This window comes from Protopterus annectens, chromosome 13.part0, assembly GCF_019279795.1.
Source record: "Protopterus annectens isolate FY-2018-M chromosome 13.part0, PAN1.0, whole genome shotgun sequence".
In the NCBI taxonomy this organism is placed as follows: Eukaryota; Metazoa; Chordata; order Ceratodontiformes; family Protopteridae; genus Protopterus; species Protopterus annectens.
In genome coordinates, this window is record NC_056747.1 from 584,887,367 (window position 1) to 584,906,225 (window position 18,859).

At 37.3% G+C, this 18,859-nt stretch overlaps 1 protein-coding gene across 1 annotated transcript in view; it reads left to right on the forward strand.

The window, feature by feature from the left end:
- The window catches only part of KIAA0753 (KIAA0753 ortholog), a 1,485,993-nt gene that overhangs the window by 752,534 nt on the left and 714,600 nt on the right, over window positions 1–18,859 (forward strand). The window contains exon 10 of the mRNA XM_044054254.1: window positions 2,000–2,131. Within this exon, the coding sequence (XP_043910189.1) occupies window positions 2,000–2,131 (132 nt within the window). The remainder of the gene's footprint in view (window positions 1–1,999; window positions 2,132–18,859) is intronic.

Consider the following 18,859-nt stretch of genomic DNA (forward strand, 5'->3'; position numbering starts at 1 on the left):
AACTTGGTTGTCATGAAATTAGATTATGCTTTCAAAGGAGGTGGGTGGTTTGAATGTTCCTGGTTCAGATGTCTATTTTGATACTATTCAATTAAAGATTTTGTATTTATTATCTATACATTAACATGAAGATACATTGAAAGAGTTAAGATAACAACAAGGAACTTAACGTTTGACAGATGTACTTTTGGATGAATTATGTATGACCGAAGAAAGGAATTATCATACATAAATGAAATAGACTGTAATAATGTAAAATACTTTACTAAGAAACGTAGAGGATTAAGTCTTTGACTGTTTTTGTTGCCTACTGGAGTTGGGTATTCCAAAGGAAGGAAGTGGATTGATGTATTTCAAAGAAGGACTGAAGAGAGATATTGAGATTAGATGAATTTCAGTAGCAGACTTCATGAGAACAGATAAAAGTGATGTATGGACTGCCCTCTTTTGCGTATTGTATACGAGAGGTTTCTTTGTAGTGCTGGAAGTTTAGGTTCGATAGAACTGCTGAAAAGGCCCCAACCTAAAATCGTTTTTTGTTTGTTGCAAACAGAAAGTGAGATAATCCAATGATAAATGACCTAGTAAGCAGAGAAGGTAAGGCTCTGAATGAATTTTAAACTAGAGGATGTAGAAAAGCTTAAAGATTGGAGTACTGAATTTGAAGTTCAGATTGATGAATTGATTTGAGAATAGATTTGTGTGTTTCCCAGATATGCTGCAAAGTTATGTTATTCAACACAAGTATTTTATACTGTTCATAGGTTGTGTAGAATGTTCTTGAATGTTGATCCACAGAGTTAAAGTTGTGTAGAAGGGGTACTGAGGACATGGGAATACATATTCTGGTCATATACAAGTTTAAATAGTTTTAAGGAAAACTTGAATTATTATCTGGAGTTTGAAAAATGAATATACAACTGATTAAAATGCTAATGCTTTTAGTGTATGAAACAGATACATAGAGATGGAAGCTGAGGTTAATACCATACACTAGAAATGTTATTCTTTTTAACACTGGAGAGTGATAATAGGAAATTTTGCCTTGCAAAAAAAAAAGAAATTGAAAAAGAAAAAGAATGAAAAACAAAGCCTCGGGTGTATTACAGGGATAAAAACGTTATAATCTTTAAGCACTCTGGTGTTATCTAATCTGAATGTAGGTTAATATTTTTGGTTAAATGTACTTTGAAGTGGGTATATTACAGTTGCTATCCAATTTATTTATTTTTTTTGTTTATGAGTACAGACACAAGTGTTAATAAAAAGCTGATTGGGGGGGGGGGATTAATGCATATTTCTGTTACTAAAACATGTATTATTAATTTATAGTATGTGCACCAGAAAAATATTGAACATACAGTAAGAGTCTTTGTTGTGATGTCCATGTTTTTATTTTGAATTAACAGTTATTTTTGTCTGAGGAATGATGTTATACATATGTGTATTTCATGCCAACTATAATAAATATGTATAAAAATAAGGATCAGTTTCACAGTTATAAATCTGCATTGTGGTAACAGCTTGTTTTAGTGGAAACATCTACAGTAGACAAGTAGTGCAGTGAAAGGTTTTAAGAAACAGGGATAAAGAATTGGATAGTGTTTCCTGCATATGACATTTGCATTAACGTGAATGGAAAATTACAGTGCTAAAACAAAATAATAAATTTCTTAGTTTAAAATATAAATGTAAAACTTCTTAAAATTTAATTCATTTGAAGACCGTGTGCATTTTCGTGACAAAAAATTATGATTTAATGTACATGTGATTATTTTATTTTTTTTAGTAATATTGAATGCTGGTTGTTTTCTAGGTTAGCACAGTAATATAATTGTGTCATTTTTTTAATCTGTTAATAAATTAAGTGTTACAGATGAGTAGTTATAAATATTATGAATTTTGCTTTTATTCCAATAATGCTTAATACAGTGGTTAACTTTTATTTTATTTTGAAGCAGTGTTTTCTTGGATTACGTATTCTTGCTTTTGTTTGCAGGGGTCCTTGGAAGAAGGAAAAAGATGTTCTGAAGAGTTCCTTGACATCAGCTGCAGGTAGAGATCATACAGCACTGATGAAAGAAATTGTTGAAAAAGAGAGACTAGCATCTGCTGAAAATGAAGCTGTTAGGTAAGCACTAGAAATTGCATTTAGGTCACAACATGCCATTTATTCTGAAGTACAATGAAACACAGCATCAAAGGGTGTATGCAAGTATCCCATCCTCCACCATTGGAGATGTAGATGTGTCCTGCAATGATTTTGAAAGTTTTCTTTTATGTTAGCTAGGGACTAGCCGTACATCAAAGCTATAAAAAGTGTACATGCATTGTATTAATGTGATATGGCAGGACAGACATCAGAAAAGGTGAGATGGGAAGTGGACACAGCCTGTCCAACATCTGGTATGCACAAGTGATAGCTGTCCCCTCAACCCTTCCTGCCTAGTCTGCAACACCATTTTCACATTACTGTACATATTTATGCAAAAGTTATGCAGTCTTCAAGTCCTTTACAGCCCTGTACATATAGTACCGACATACATGATCAGCTTGTTTTATGAATCTCAATTTCACACAAAGCAGTAAACAGCAAATTCAGCACAGGCCCATACATAGTAAATATAGCTTATAACCAAAATGTATATCCACTGCATTTATACTTTTTTAAAGGTTAATAGACCAGTTATCTCAATATCCCCATGAACAACCTCCCTAAGGCCAGTAGTTGCAGCAAAATAGTTCATTAACCAATCCAATGGCTAAATTTATTGATGTTAAATTTAAAAAAAAATGTAAAGACGCAATTTATATTCTGAAAGATTCATGATGCTTTTTAAAGTGCATGGAAGTGACATTCTAGATGAATGAAGCCATGTTGGTTTTATAGATGTTTAACTTCTGTTTTCAGTTATTCCCATGATATAGGCCTGAATTTGTTTCATGAGGCTACGATGGAATGTCATATTGATATAAGAGTGTTGGATCAGTTTATGGAGTTCAATAACTTTGCATACATTGAAAGTGAGTACTATAAACAAATAAGTGGGGTAACATTGGGGGCAGCTTGTACCTCCATGTATGCTAATATGGTTTTACGACAGTGGAAAAATGTTATGTATTTAATTCCAAATATAAACAGTATTCTGAGCTTTAATTCAGGTTTTTGGATAACATTGTTATCCCTTGGAAAACTTTAGTGGAGTTACTAAAAGAATATTTGAACTTTTTAAACAGCACTACAGAATTTTTGGAATTTATATTTCATTATTCCATAGAAAATACACTTTCTGGACTATCTCATCATTAAAGATACTAATTAGAGTCTCAAACAAATGCAGAAAAATCAACTTTTTCAAAAACTCCTAGCCACATTTACTGTCTACATTATTTCATCAATTGCTTCCACTTTAAGCAAACAAAAAAGTTTAGTAAAAGGACCAATTGATAGACTTGGTAGGATTATTTCTGATGATGAGATTTTCAGTAAAGAATTAGACAAGTTGACAGATATTTTTAAAGTATGGCAACTCCCTGACCCCCTACTGTAAGACATAGCTAATGAGGTATGTGTTGGTAGGAGAGGAAGATTTACGCATATTCTTTGTGAAAATTATCCACAAAGTGCTAAATTAGCAGATGATACCAACAATTATTCTCATGAAAGAGAAAAAAATTGATAATGGCTATAAAAGGCAATGATTTTCAGTTAAATTATAGACCCCTCCGGTATCGAAAAATATTATTTAGAGCAAAAGGGATATTCCCTTGTTGGGGGACCTCGTAAAAATTTTGGGAGGTGCAGCTGAATTTCTTTTCAAAAGGGGCGCAAACTTTTAAAATAAATTTGGTGAAAATAATACCACAGGGCAACATCCTTGTCTGAATTAAAATAAACCAGGTACTCCAAGGGACCAGCACTTGTATCCACAAAGCGTTTATTGTCTTACAGCTTAAAAAAAAGTTTAAAAACAAACTGCTGTTATAAAATGTCAAACAGCTTTAGCGCTTTCATCTTACATCAGAACCATTACATTTAGAGCAGCTAGGCTTTTATAACCAAAACCCCACCCTTAATTAAAAACAAGTCATGAAACCAAGTCCTGCATTTAAAGTGACATACTCAGCAAGCATTCACCTTGAATAGATGTTGTTGTTGTTGTGTCTTTCGGCTTTACCCAGTTAGGGGTCGCCACAGTGGAACTCCGGTCCACTAATGACTGGCAGTAGATTTTTACATGCCAAGTTGCCAGCCCTGATGCACAACCTTCAACAAAGATACACCCATTCAGCATGTCTCCATGCAGAAGAAGCTCTAGCTGAGAATCGAACCGGGCAGCATCTTACTGTGAGGCGACAACGCTACTGCAGCACCACCACCACCGCATTCACAGTTTTGAATAGATATGTGCAATAAATGATTACAAAGTAAAACATCATGAATAAAATAAGTAAAAATAATGTACATATATACATGCTGTGTTTGCAGAAGCCATACTACAAAAGCAACAAACAATTACATGTTCTTACGTGCATTGCATCAACTTGTCTTTTGCCAACTTGTATTTAGGCAACCTATATTTTTATTGATCTTTTTTTTAGCTCACTGGCAATAGAAACTGTTTCATTTAAGCCTGGTGGCACAGAAGCATTAAATCTCAACTGCCAAAGCATTTTTTTATTCAACAGCTTATTCTTCTAGTCCCCACAATATGCTGCCAAAGCAACTTGTTCTACAGCAAAGAACATAAATTTATCAAACCCCACGCAGGTGACTGAGTGCCTAGCTAAAGCACTCTTGTTGTCAATTCGCTGGATGCTATAAACATGCTGGTTAATACGCTTATTAAAAGCATTACTGGTTTTGCCAATGTAAAAAGCTTGGCATTGTGTGCACACAGCAAAATAAATCTCTGTCCATAAAACAATTAAATTTGTCTCCCTTGGCGCATAGCCCTGATTTTATCATATAGCCACCCTTCATAGTTCCCTTCAACATAGCCACATTGATTGCATCTTCCACATCTAGAATTTTTAGGAAAGTTATTCATCCTGCATGTAGGTTTATTCTCCAAAATGCTTTTAAAATTACTCCGTCTTTTAAAAATGAAAGTAGGTTTAACCTCATTAAATCTGTGTGGCCTCATTGCTGCTTAAAATAAACCGATTTTTCAAAATGATCTTTTGTATTTCCTTGGCATTACGTGAGTAATGAAAACCCATGTTGGTACCTAAATCAAGGGACTGGTTGTTGTGAGCAACAACATCTCGGTTATTGTTGTACCCATGTTTAAAAATGGAACCATATATACCATTTTGTTCACTTCATACCTGTCCTGCCACCTCATCCAGCAGGGCGCAATGGTAATTACATTCCAAAAACATTCTTTTCAATACAATAAATTCTTCTTGGCACCTGTTGTCATTTGATGTCAGTCTAGATACCCTAATAAATTTACTTTTTATAATGCCCTTTTTCTGGTGGTATGGGTGGCAGCTGGAATAAAATAAAAAAGAATTACAATAAGTGGGCTTTATAAATATCCCTGGAAATTCCAGGGTTCCATCTGGTGAACATTGAATTTTAATGTCCAAATACGCAATTTCATTGACATGGTAAGTAAAATCCAGAAACTTGGTACTATGTTGCATCAACCCCCAACAGCTCATTAAATTGAGCTATACTACCTTGCCACAAAATTAACAGCTCATCTAAATATCTGTAGTAGGCTTTGCAAAGCTTAAAAAGTGGAAACTTGAACAAAGATATTAATTCCCACCTTGTCTGAATGCAAGACTAGGGCCTGTGGCTTGTGTAATCAATGCCTTTACATTAATATAAATAAAAATGTTATGATAATCTATCTAAATAATCCGATAAGATATGAACATTTAAATTATGCTGCTAAGAGCGTGGTTTATATATTGTGCCATATATCCTGTAAATCATTTTATGTCAGTAGGACTGAAAGAAGTTTGAGAAGAAGAATATACCTGCACAATTATAGCATTTAAAAGAAGGATGAAAAAAAGCATTTTAAAATATAAATATTAAACCATTTTTAATCATGGCATAGATATATCATGGATGTTGCCATTGTATTTTGATTTTTGTTGACTTGTTACAATTTATGAGCACTAGTCATGCAAGTTTTAATATTTCACTATTATATATTTTTGGAGTATGTTTTAAGATGAAGTTAGTACGTGTAGAGCGTATTTTATTTACCACAATTTTTATTTATTTACATTGTCATTATATTTATATTGTCATTTTTTATATCGGCACACTGGATCTGTTGAAATGCTTAGCTGTATTTAGCATAGTAGTATGTGTATATGGAGTTATTATGACTATGTCTCTTTAAGAGCTCCATTTCCTTTTGAATTTTTGGTGCCAAAAAGGTTATTTAAATGTGAACTGGAAGTACTTCATTTTGGTTCTGAGGAAGTCTGATTTTTAACAGATGAAAGCGCTAAACCTTATTTTCAATAAAAGATTTGTTTTTATCATTACGAGTGGATTAAGCCTGAATTTTGGTGGAACATTAGTGTTGGCTATACGTGTGTTATACTCTGTTCGAGTTGTGCAGAAGTTACTATATTTTACCAGCTAGCCTTTTTTAGATATATCACTTTCCAATTCTAAAGTTTGGTTTTTGCCCTACTGTTAAAGAAACTTCTAATTTGGACAGGACATTGAGTTTCCCGATTCCTGTTTGTAGAGACATGATTGGCATCAGGGAAATCATTTCTAATAATTGGGACATCATATCTGACTCCCCTGAGATAGGTTCATTGTTAGGAGAGTCTCCTAATTTCACTTTTAAAAGATCCAAGACAATTCAAATGCATTTGGAAAATAGAGACTCACTGTTTTTATGTCATGCACCGTATGTTGCTCCTTTTCACAAAGGAATGTTCAGCTGTAATAAATGTGGTGTGTCCTTTCATTTTTAAAGGTGAAAATACATTTTTAAATACTGCAACTACACAGTTTACTTTTCTTAGTATTATGACTGCCATGCCTCATTTGTAGTGTATGCTAACATATGTGGCTCTTTCCATTCTTTCTATATTTGTAAGACTACACGTAAACTTTCAGATCGTATTAAAGAACATCTTGGAGCAATCAGAGTTTTGAACTTAAATAATGCACTAGCTAAACATAGTGTCACCTGCTCACAGTTTGTTAAATTAAATTTTTTTTGTACTGGAATGATTCCTTTTTCTGGAGACTGTGACTCATTCCTTGAGTTAAAAGAACTTAAATGGCAGTTATTGCTGAATGCAGAGGCTTTTCCTGGCCTCAATGAAAACATTAATATTAAGTGTGCTCTTTGTTGGTATAATTAAAACCTCCCCATATGGTGATGTCATCTACAGTATTCTAAATGTTCTTCGTGTTTCACTGTTGCAGTCATTACATTTGGGTAATCTGCTGGCAGGTTGCTCTCAGTTGGCCTGATTAACCAAGTCTTGGGTCTTGCGTCGGTTGCTGTCCCTTCTTCCATGACGTCACGTATGTAGAGTCTGCATGTCCTCCCCGCAGTCGAGTGGCATTTGAAAGACATGCGTGAATGGGTGTACCTTCGTTTAAGGTTGGGCGTCAGGCTGGCACCTTGGCACCGTAAAAATCTACTGCCAGTCATTAGCGGACTGGAGTTCCACTGTGGCAACTCCTAACCAGGGAAAGCCGAAATAAGAACCATTATAGAATTTACTAATTTTACAATGTTTATCTTTTTTCCATTTTAGAACAGGTGAAATCACAAATAAGGGATGACAAATTGGAGGCAAAATGTGAATGTTCTGAGTTGGTTTGGCAAATAAAGCTGAATGCAGCTACAAAACTAGGGTAGAATGAAATGTTAAAAATAAGCAGTGTTTTGAACGTGCTGCTCAACTGTAAGGATGCCGTATTATGAGTATTCTAATAGTATTTTCTGATATGCATAAAATATTTTACTGTGTTTATTGGCTTTCTACATTTAAAAATATTTAGTCTATTAATTTGTATGAATCTTCTAGTCATGGTTCATAATGTTTGTGTCACTACTGGTATCTTTTAAATGTTGCTGTGCAGTTGTATAACAACAGTTCTGAAGAAGTCCTGTCATGGAAATGAAAGTACTTAACTGTTTACTTATTTTAACATTGAAGTGTGTTTTAAGTTTTATTCCTGTTTTGATGGGTTTTTTTCAGTTCACACACAGCATTATGAAGTAGGAGCATGTTTTCATGCTATCTGGTATAGCATAGACTATGCTACTTCAGACAGATTAGTGCTCTATATTGTAATGTATTCAGGCTTTTAGAATGACTAGCAGCAGTAGTTCCTTAAATGATTGTATTAAACTGCTTCATGGCAACTTCTTCTTGAATCTCAGTCTATTCATTTAATATTGTGCTTCAAGTGTTTTATTTTTTATTCATAAATGTATAGTGACATAGTAGCAAAGTTATCTGCTATTGCTATAAAATATTTAATTTTCCTTTATTTACCATGCCACTGTATCTATATTTAGTTTTGTTTAGGAGCAACTCCTTTTAGTGATAAATAAGCACTACCTACATGTGACCTGTTTGGCACTCATCCTTAGCTGCAACTTTATCGTTTGAGTTAATAAGGTCTGTATGATGCTAGAGAGACAAATCCATTCAGCCATTTATCCCCTTGACTGAACCTGTACAAGTCTCTCACAAATATGCCTTGCACTGCCATAGACATTTACCCTGCCTTTGTGATCCTGGCACAAAATTATTTGAGAGGGTCTAACTCAGTTTTAAAGTTAATACTTTCTCCACAGAAGTGTCTTTGTGGCAGACAAATTGCAACCAAGGATTATCATTCAGAGTGCTAATTTTCTGAGTATTTTCCCCATAAAGATATTAACTAATTATTCTATAAGAGCTTTAGCAAAAGTTGCAAAGATTAGAATTTTAATATTACTGCAAGCCTTGCTTTTATAGAAGACCATTTATGGTTAGAAAATAAAGTTAGGTCCATTGAGCATGGAGGGGAAATTTAAGGAAATGAGTAGTAAAGCCAGGGGAAAAATGTTAAACCGTGCTCAACAACCTGAGATGACTTACTGAAAAGGTTTTCACAGTAGTGGTTAAAAGCAGATTCTCAAACAAGCGGAAAGAGTCAGTCACCAATATTATCACCAAGAAGAGGAATCTGTGATGGTGCACCAGTATCCATTGGAGTTCTTGAAAATGTGTTCTAATTTAATAAATCTGTATTTTTTATTCTTGAAAAGGTTCCCTTAAATGAAAATGGATGTAGATGAGAAGGAAAGCTTAATTGCAGAGAGTGGTATTAGGAGCTCCTACTAGGTACCACACCAGGTTTAAATGAACACTTCTCCATAAGTAATGTTCTACAGCTTAAAGCTTCAAAATTGTAATTCTCTTAATGGACAAGTTTCATTTTATAATTTTGAGATGTGTATTGTGTGTGTGTGTGTGTGTGTGTGTGTGTGTGTGTGTATATATATATATATATATATATATATATTACTACATGCATTTTAAATGTATTTTAACAACAATACACTATTATTGTTAGCAAGTGTTTTTTTGGATAATTTTAGGTTCTTTTCCTTTAAATATTTATTTTTTTAATTAAAGTTCTAAAGTTTCTGTCATATAATGGCTACATGTGATTTTACTTTATGAAGTTTTTAAAATGATGTGTTTAACATAGTTAGTTGTGAAGAAGTTCCCTTATGGTAAGGAAAAAAAGCACTTAACACTTAATAAAGGAAGTCTTGTGATCCTGTTTGGCATAACACAGTGCTTTTGTTTTTAGTTCCTGAGAATGTACGTAAAGTGTTTCCTGAGCTTTTCCAACCAGTCTACAATATCTGCCAAGGAATTTTCTCAGGATTCTGGAATACATGGTCTAGATTATTCTCGCAATTCCCTTGGCCAGACTTCACATGAAGAGAGTTCAGTAATACCTCAGGTCAATTTAGCCTTAAACTCAACGCCCCCTTATATTTTCAGTTTCTAATCCTGTGGCTTTTAAAAAGGGAGGTAATGTAGTGGGAGGACTCTCTCTTCCTATCCAGGTCTTCCCTTTTCCCCCTCCACCTCTCCTCCAGTCTATCAAAACAGATGTTTCAGACGTTCCCTTGGGGGAGGGGCAGTGTTAAAATAAGTGAAAGTGCAAGGTACGTGGAGTAAACAGGACAGGCAGAAGCACAATTCAGTCAAAAAAGTTGATGGCATTGATAAGTGCTTTCAAAGCCGTGAATTATTTCTAGTCTGCAGGACGCCTGCAACTTATTAGAGACAAACCACAGTTGTATGGTACATAAGCAAGGGAATACTCGGTCATATCTCCTTTGCAGGCTTGCTATGATAGCAGAGGAGGTGGTAATTCAGCTCAGTTTTACTCTGCTGGCTTCATACATTCTCTTTGAACAAAACGTTGTAGCAGACCAGCTAAGCAGGACTAGGACGGACCCCCCCCCCAACAAATGGAATCTGCATCTGTGTTTTTCTAGGAGTTGATCAAAATGTGATGAACACCTCAAGCAGATCTGTTTGCCTCCTTTCAAAACAGTTACAGAAATTCAGTTCCAGGACTCCTTGCAAACAGGCCTGAAAAACAGATGTCTTCTCTTCCCATTGACATTAGTGCTTGTCTGTGTTTTCCCTCCATGTACACTGATATTGAGAGTTCTTCTAATGTTCCAGAGATTGGGGTGATACTTCCCTTTATGCCCAGGTAGCAGTGATTCTCCCTTGTTTTGAAGCTGGCAAAGAGCAGTTGCCATAAGCTTCTTCACAGAACGGATTTACTCACATAAAACAGAGGTTGTTTGATAAACCCCAACCTGAAAACACTTCAGTTGACTGCAAGGCTGATGATGCTTTGATACCCTTTAGGCACCTTTTTTCTGAGGACATGCAGAAAGTACCGAAGGATGCAAAAAATCCTGCTACTAGGAAAACATGAAAGTGCAAGTGGAAAAGATTTTATAGTTGGTGCCAGGAAAAGAACCAGGATCCCCTTCAGGCCCGGTTGCCTATGATTCTTGATTATTTGTGTGAGTTACTGTCAAATGGCCTTTCATATTCCTCTATCAAAGTGCATTCATTGGCCATTTCTGCTTGTTTGCCCTTGGATCCCCCCTTCTAATAATGCTCAAGTTAAATCGTTTTTGAAAGGGGTGTTATATACTTGTTCAACTAGAGAAACAGGTGGCTCCTTCTTGGGATCTGAACTTTGGGCTTGAGAAGCTTACTCATTGTCCATTTGAACAAGGTCGTAAGGCTGTATTGAGATTTTTAAGTCAGAAGAATGTTCTTCTCATTGCACTGACATCTGCTAGGAGAGTAGCTTAGTTGCAAGCTGCTATGATAACTCAACCCTATCTTGTTTTCCAGATGGGCAGGGTTTCTTTGAGAACAAATCCTACCTTTATGCCTAAAGTGGTCTCAGACGTTACTTTAAGGCAGTTTTCTTTCTTGAACCAAAGAACAAGAGAGAAGAGGATCCTTCATACCATTGATGTCCACAGACAGCTCGGATAATACCTAGGCAAAACTTCAACCTTCAGGAAAGATGATCAGCTGTTAGCCTGCTATGAAGCTAAAAGGAAAAGGACAACAGTTTCAAAACAGACCATTTCCAGGTAGTTGTCTGGTGCTATTGCATGTTGTTGTACTCACCATAATAAGCCACTTCCAGGCAGGGTTACAGTGCATTCCACAAGGCCTTTGGCTTCTTTGTTGGCTTTCTGGAAAAGGGTGGACTCCTGAGGTATTCTAGAGGCAGTAACATGGTCCTTTGTGCACACTTTTGCAAAGCACTACAAACTGGAGTCATTCTCCAGGTGTCCATAGCATTCTTTTCTAGGACCATTCACCAGGTGCTGCTGGGGTTTTTGTTTATTGGTCTCATCCCTTTTTGTCCTTTACTTCCCTAAACTATGATAATCTATCCATATAGGGTTCCTATTATGTAATCGAAGGCGTATTCTTTTGAATGTGTCTTGATCGAATGTAAAAGAATGAAAAGGCAAAATAGCGAAGCTGCTTTTAAGCGAATTCTTTCCCTGTGAAAGAATTTGCTTGGCCGCTTCTGTTACTTTGCCATTTTTGGTACTGTAGTGTGATCTCAGACTTGGTATATTTAAGTAGGGGAGTGTGGGGGGTGAAGCCCCCCATTTTATGTAATGCTTTAAAGTTTTTTTTGGAACAGCGATTTTTCTGAGGTTTTGAAATTGTAAGCTTTCGCTTACATGGGGTCAATTAATCATTGTTCGCTTTTCTAAGTGTTCGATGATGTAATATGGACCCTCCATATACCTTAGGGTACTGCAACAATGATATAAGTTTGAACATAGGATGGTTGTGGAAGTGAAATTTCCTATAACAGTAGCTGTTCTAATAGAGCACTATAACAGTAATCTTTCCAACCTCCAGCTAATTTTTTGCTGATATATTTGTTTTTGCCAAAGTGTAGATTTGTCTTTTTTTTTTTTTGGTATATAGTCACTTTTTGTTGTTTCCTAGCATTGCTTTTCTGGGCTTTTGCCTCCTTCTGCAGAAAAAAGTTGTGAAGATTTTCCCACTTCGATTGGCTTTTTTTTTTATGGGGCTCTGCCCCTGACAGATCGTGTGGAAGTTGCACTTAGATTTTGGAAGCTGGCCAGTTATGGGGGTATGACTCATATAGCTTTAGTCTACTGCAACAGTAATCTAGTAGAACATCTGCTGTTACAGTAAGTTTCACTTACACAATGCATTGAAGAGTCAGAGTCCTAGATGTTCCCAGGAAAAGGAAGCACAAATTGAAGTGTACTTCCTTTTGTGTATCCCCTTCAGTTACGTGAGCTAAAGATGATTGGTTTATAGATGCCAAAGGCTTTTTCAAAGCCTTTCAGTCATTGCAATCTAAGATTTCCCAACGATCTAAAAGGAAAAGATCACCCTTACTCTCAGATTGTGATTTATAGTCTGAGGTACAGGAATTCAGATTATATTATGCCTTTTTGGTTTCTACTCCAAATAAATGGGAGTATGAATCTGAAGAAAACATCCTCATATTCTCCAGCTGAAAAGTTCTGACACTACTAACATGATGGAGTTATTTAAGTGGAAACAAAAAGAAATGTTGGAGATCCAGCAAAGATGTTATGAATTACTACAAGTGAACTCTCCTCAACTTGTGGCTATTCCCCCTATTTTATCAGACTTGGAAGGTACCTTCATTAGAGCCAGCAGATGTTCATCATTTGATCACTGCTACAGTAAGCCAAGCTACATGGGTCATATCATGCCTAGGATATAATGGCTGGCCAGTTTGCAAAGCTTAAGGGCACCTTCGATGTGCCCAGACCATTAAAAGCTTGAACAGAGTAGGGACAAAAACAGCAATCTGGGAGCCAGTCCATTCAGAATTTTCCTCTACCAAAGAGGAGTCCTGTGTGGGCTTTCGAGGATCGATGGTCAGCTAATGCTGTTTCATTGCTGGGCAAGTAAGCTCCCTCCTAGAAAATAACCTTTTATTTTACTTTTTATGACAGAATCTGTGCATTTTCTATAAAATATGAATTATAAAGCTGGGAAAAAATTACTGTCATATGGCTTGATTTGTTTTAAATGGGAGCAGCACTCTTCAACTTTTGTGCTTAAAAGTTGTTGACACTTATTTTACTTTTAGAGTCTGGCGAAAGTGTGTAAAGTGCTTTTTGTATGTTTTAATGGGAAAATTTTTACTTTTTTTTTTTTTTGCAACTTGCCTATCTTACTGACTATTGCTGCTAGACTTCCTTGGGAATTGGGCATCTTTTTCAGCATAACCATGGAACAACCTACACGTTCCTCAGTTCTTTCTTCTTCCATTCACAAAAAGAAGTAAATTGTTATTTAGCCTTTGCACCACAACAGGCAGCTAAAGTCCCTTAATTGCAGGTGATTGACTCTTGGCCAAAACTGGTTCCTTAGACCACTCATCTTTTCCTTGTGTGTAGTCCCTACAGCACAATGGACCAGGGGTTAAACATATCTTCTGTGGCTGTTGGAGTGCTCATGATGGATAAGGGAGAGCTACTTTTATTGGTCCTGGGAGAAGGGGCAGAGATTGCTATTTTTTCTAGCCAGAAAGTTGTGTCCCACCCACCATGTTGGCTGAAGGGACAACATCACAAAAAAAAAAAAACTTAACAAAAGCATACCCTGAACAGGAATAATTTATTGGTCTTAGTTCAAGGTTTAGTGCAGGCTTTTGACTCTTCCTGTATGGCTATTTCTGATAAAAGAAAAAGAGATACTTAATTTTCTGAAGAGATTGAAGACATTGAACCTCTAAATGACCATGAGGGACAGATTATGGCCTCTCCCCACAGACTTCCGACTCTGATTATCTGGAGAATGTGGCTTGACCAGTCCCTTTTAAGGATACTTTTTCTCTGTAACTATTTCCAGAATGAAACAGATGTTTCAGTGGAAAAACTATTTTTCTCAGGAAGTATTATGATTCGTTACAACAGGAGTTTCTAGAACATTCTCATATTCATCCTGTTCTTTCTTCTGTGGAAGGTGATTTTGCCATAGCCTGCAACTCACCTGACAGCCAGCCTGCTGTCCCATCGAAAGTAGATAAACTAAATAAATTTTCCAAATTCCCAGATCAAACCCAGCAGCTATTGTTTTTCCTGAATCCAGCTGCTGCTAGAAAATTTGGTAAATATTTTTTCCCTCCCATTCTTTTTTAGGATGGGAAGGTTTTTGATAATTTGGGGGGGGGGCATATATTCTTCTGCAAAATCTTGTTTTTAAAATTCTCACCTGTAAAGTTTGTGTTTCTGTTTTTGGCTACCTCTTTTGAGAACATGAGGATTTTTTTTTGCTTGTGTTTCCTCTTCTGAGGAGTATTCTGCTTTGTGTAACTGGATGGGTTTGTGACTCAAGTGTCTATACACTTTGGGAAACATTTGCTTACTTGCATACTCAAAATTTTCCAGAACATGTTAGAAATGAAGTTTTGAATTCTGCCTTGGGTATAAAGTTACTTTTGGGCTATCTACTTCAGAGGTCCTTATGAAGTATGATCAGAGAGATATGCTGATTCACAAGTTCTCTCCGTTTTTGAGCCTTCCTTCTATAAATTGGACAAGGGATGTAATGCTCCCCCGTACTCCTTTCTTTTAAGGCAAAATAAACAGTCCCAGAAAGATGCTGATAAGTGAATGTTTAAAAAACTATGACAGGTAGTTCCCAAAAAGTAGAGGACCCTCCCCCACCAGAATTAGACAGTCTAATAAGTTTGCATGACTATTTAGAATGCTTCACGCATCCCACCCTGGCAAACCGTAAACCCATCAAGGTTACTTTTGGCAATGGGATTTCCCTCTTTTTGAGGGATTCCCTCTCACTCACTCTCCTTAATTCTTCTTTTCCCTCCGGTTACTGAACATATACTCCCTCATGTGATGCTAAAAACACTCCGTCTTTCTCTTTTAGGAGAAGGGTTTTGTTCAGTATTGCTTCCTTACGAAGTTCTGTATGTTATCTCTTAATTACCTTTTGTGTTTTTTGATAACCTTAGATTTTCAAAAGATACATGTCATTATAGTCCTAGATCCACATGTCAGAAATTTCTAAAGGTTTTCAGAGTATGGATCACTTTATCAGTTACTCTGCATTACCCTTTGGTATATCCACTGCTATAAGGATGTATGCAAAATATCTAGCTCCTGTCATAGGCTACTTTAGACTGCAGGGTGTTCACATTATTTCTGTATTTAGATGACTGCCTTTTGTTACAGTGTTTTTTTTTTTCAAAGGGTTGTGAATCTCTTACTTGAATAAGGGATCTCCTACACAAATGGGGATTCCAACAGAATATATAGATGTCTTTTTTTACTAGCTCTCACATGATTATTTTCTGGGGGGCTACTCTCTAGGTCATCTCAGTTCAAAGAGCTTTTCCACAGGAAAAGATAAATCTGTATCTAGAGCTATTCCTCGCTGTTTCTACTTAGATTGCTGTCACAGCTAGGGAAGTCATCAGGACTCTGGATCTCATGGGATCTGTGCTTTTCATGATACCTGTTGCAAGAGTCCACATAACAAAAATCCATTGGTCCCTATAATTCGTATGGTCTCAACATCTACATCCCCTGAGAATTTAGTTTCCAGTTTTGTGGTTTGTGAATAGAGATTTTTTTTTTTTCAGGAGACACCATATATATTTTTTAAATCCAGGTCTCCTATACTCCTTTCCAGCTCCATTATGTCTGTCACTATAGACACCTTAGACTTTTCTTGGGGAGCAATGTCTATGGCGATGAAAGTGCAAAGTGTTGGGTACAGACAAGACAGACCAAAATACTCAAAAATAATAGAGATATTGACATTTATTCCTTTTTTTTTGGTCTCTGGGAGCATTACACATGTTTGCAGACACACTACAGTAATGTGGTACATAAACAGGCAGGGAAGAATCAGTATTTACTCTCAATGCAGACTCTCCATTGAAGCCTAGGATACAGCTTTGCAGCACGGTCTTCATCTTACATACTGTCAGAGCAACACCTTGTGGTAGACAAGCTGAGCAGGACCAGCACAGGCTTTCATGAATGAAAATTGCTTCAGGGGGTCTTCCAAGATTTGATCCATCTGTAGGGAGCACCTAAAATAGATCTTTTACCTCCACTCTTAAATATTTTTGGCAAATTGCTGCTCCAGGTCCTATTCTTGAAGGCGTGGAAGACAGATGCCTTTTCTATTCCTTTCTGATATGCTTTTCCACTTTTTCCAATTATATTGACATTTTTCTGAGGATTAAGAAAGACTTTCCAAAGGTTATTGTGATGACTCATCCTCATCCCAGACCAGACAACAATGGATGTCCTTCCATGTCACTATTATAGCATTCTTCACAGAAGGGATCTCCTGCCAAGGATAGTTTAATGTCCTGTCAGTACACCAAACCCTTTAGATTTTATAAGCATCATATGTCACATGTATGTTCCCTTTGTAGGGCATAGGGCGTAAAGGTGACATATGGACACAGGTACTCAGAGCTTCTTTGTCGCCAGTCCAAACACTATTATCAGATGTTGGTCTGAATGCGTGTCTGCTGTGGTTGTTACCAAGCTGTCTTCAGATAAGTGCCTCAGTGTGGTTTCTTCTCCGTGTTTTCTCAATATTGATTTTACTTGAGTTCATGTCATCCAAGAAGGGAAAAAGTCAGAGTGGGAGGCAGATTCCCCATAAAGAACATCATGATCAGTGTCTTTTTTGCCTAGTTGCTTCCCATGACCATACACAGTGCTCTATCTGACCAGCTTTTGTCCTTAAAACCCTGCATAATTATTTCTTCCCTCTCCATGTACCTTGAGAACCACCATCCCGCTGGGCAGCTGTCTTCCAAGAAGAATGCAAAAAAGTTTAGGCCTGAACTGGGTTCAGACATCTCTCTAGAAGCTAGTGAAAGCACTGAAGAAGGTCTGGTGCTTGCAAGAGATTCCTCTGCCATGACTCCAAGTTCTCACACCTCCTCTGAGGCTTTTCAGACATCCGCTTCAGACATTGAGGGGGAACCATGGTTGATTATTTCTGAGGGGCCGAGGGAAAATCCCTGAAATCTTAATCCGGGAAGGGATTCCTTCTGCAATCATTGAATCCCACCAAAGGACTGAACCACTGAGGGTTGTTAGAGCAGATGTCCCACTTAAGAAAAAGCAAAAGAATAAGCACATTACCCCTACTGCTAAAGATCCCTAATGTGAATGCCAGGGATTTACTTAAGGCTTGTTTAATGCCTTGATGGCCTTAAAGCCTCCTCAAAAAGTGTCTGTGCCTGCTCTTCCCTGGTCTTCTATACCTGTTAAGAGGACAAGGGAACCAGATTCCCCAGAATCTCGACAACAGATCACCTCCGACTCTTGGGTGCTTTCATTCATCAGGGGTATTTCATGATATGGAAATCTCTTCCCCCTTTTCAGGTATTCTGCAGCCTCCTCCAGACAACTCTCTCTTTTCCCAGTGGTTTTTCAGTTCTTTTTGGATCATGGCACCATTCAACCTGATGTCCTTCATGGATGCATCTGCAGTCATAACAAGTGGGTTGTCCTGTCGTCAGGCAGCCCTTCAGTCGGCCGGATTCCAAAGTCCGGGTCCGCTTCGCTGATGTCGCACTCCACCCGGACGCCATCTCTGTTGGTTCGGGTAAAGGGGCATCCATCCGCCATTTTTTTCAGTTCTTCTCTTTCTTAGCAGAAGCGCTGGAAGTTGCTTGCCGGTCGGTCGGATCCAGAGATTACTTCTACGAATACTACCAAGACTTCTAAAGCTAAGTACCCATTGGGGACTCTTTCTGTCAGAAAAAGTTAACAATTGTTTAAACTGTGGGAAACAAATACCTCATAAAGATTTCCACTCTACTGTCTGCCTTGTTTAGGCAGCCTGTTCGCCTGTGTTTCCTTCAACCGAACGAACGCTTTAGGCGTGGTCGGAGTTCCGTGAGAACAGGATCCTCCGACTACCCAATCTGGCAAAAACGAAGAGAAAGACCGACACATCATCCGCGGTTTTCGGCCCAAACTTGGTCAAAAAAAAAGTGTCTCGTCTCGTTCGAACCCGAAACGAAACTGAACAAAGTACAGCTGAACCTATTCCTACAACTGAGGCCCCTGCTACAACTCTTGAAACAACTTCAGAAATTTTACCCACGGTGGTTGACTTATCAGACACCATCCCTTGGATGTTTCTACCCCAGCACGTGGTGCTGCTAGGCCTCCAGCAGCCATGTCCATTAAGGCAAACAGTGCCTGTTAAACCACCCCATCCAGGCCCTCTTCTAGTTCTCAAATGCTTACCTTGACAGAAG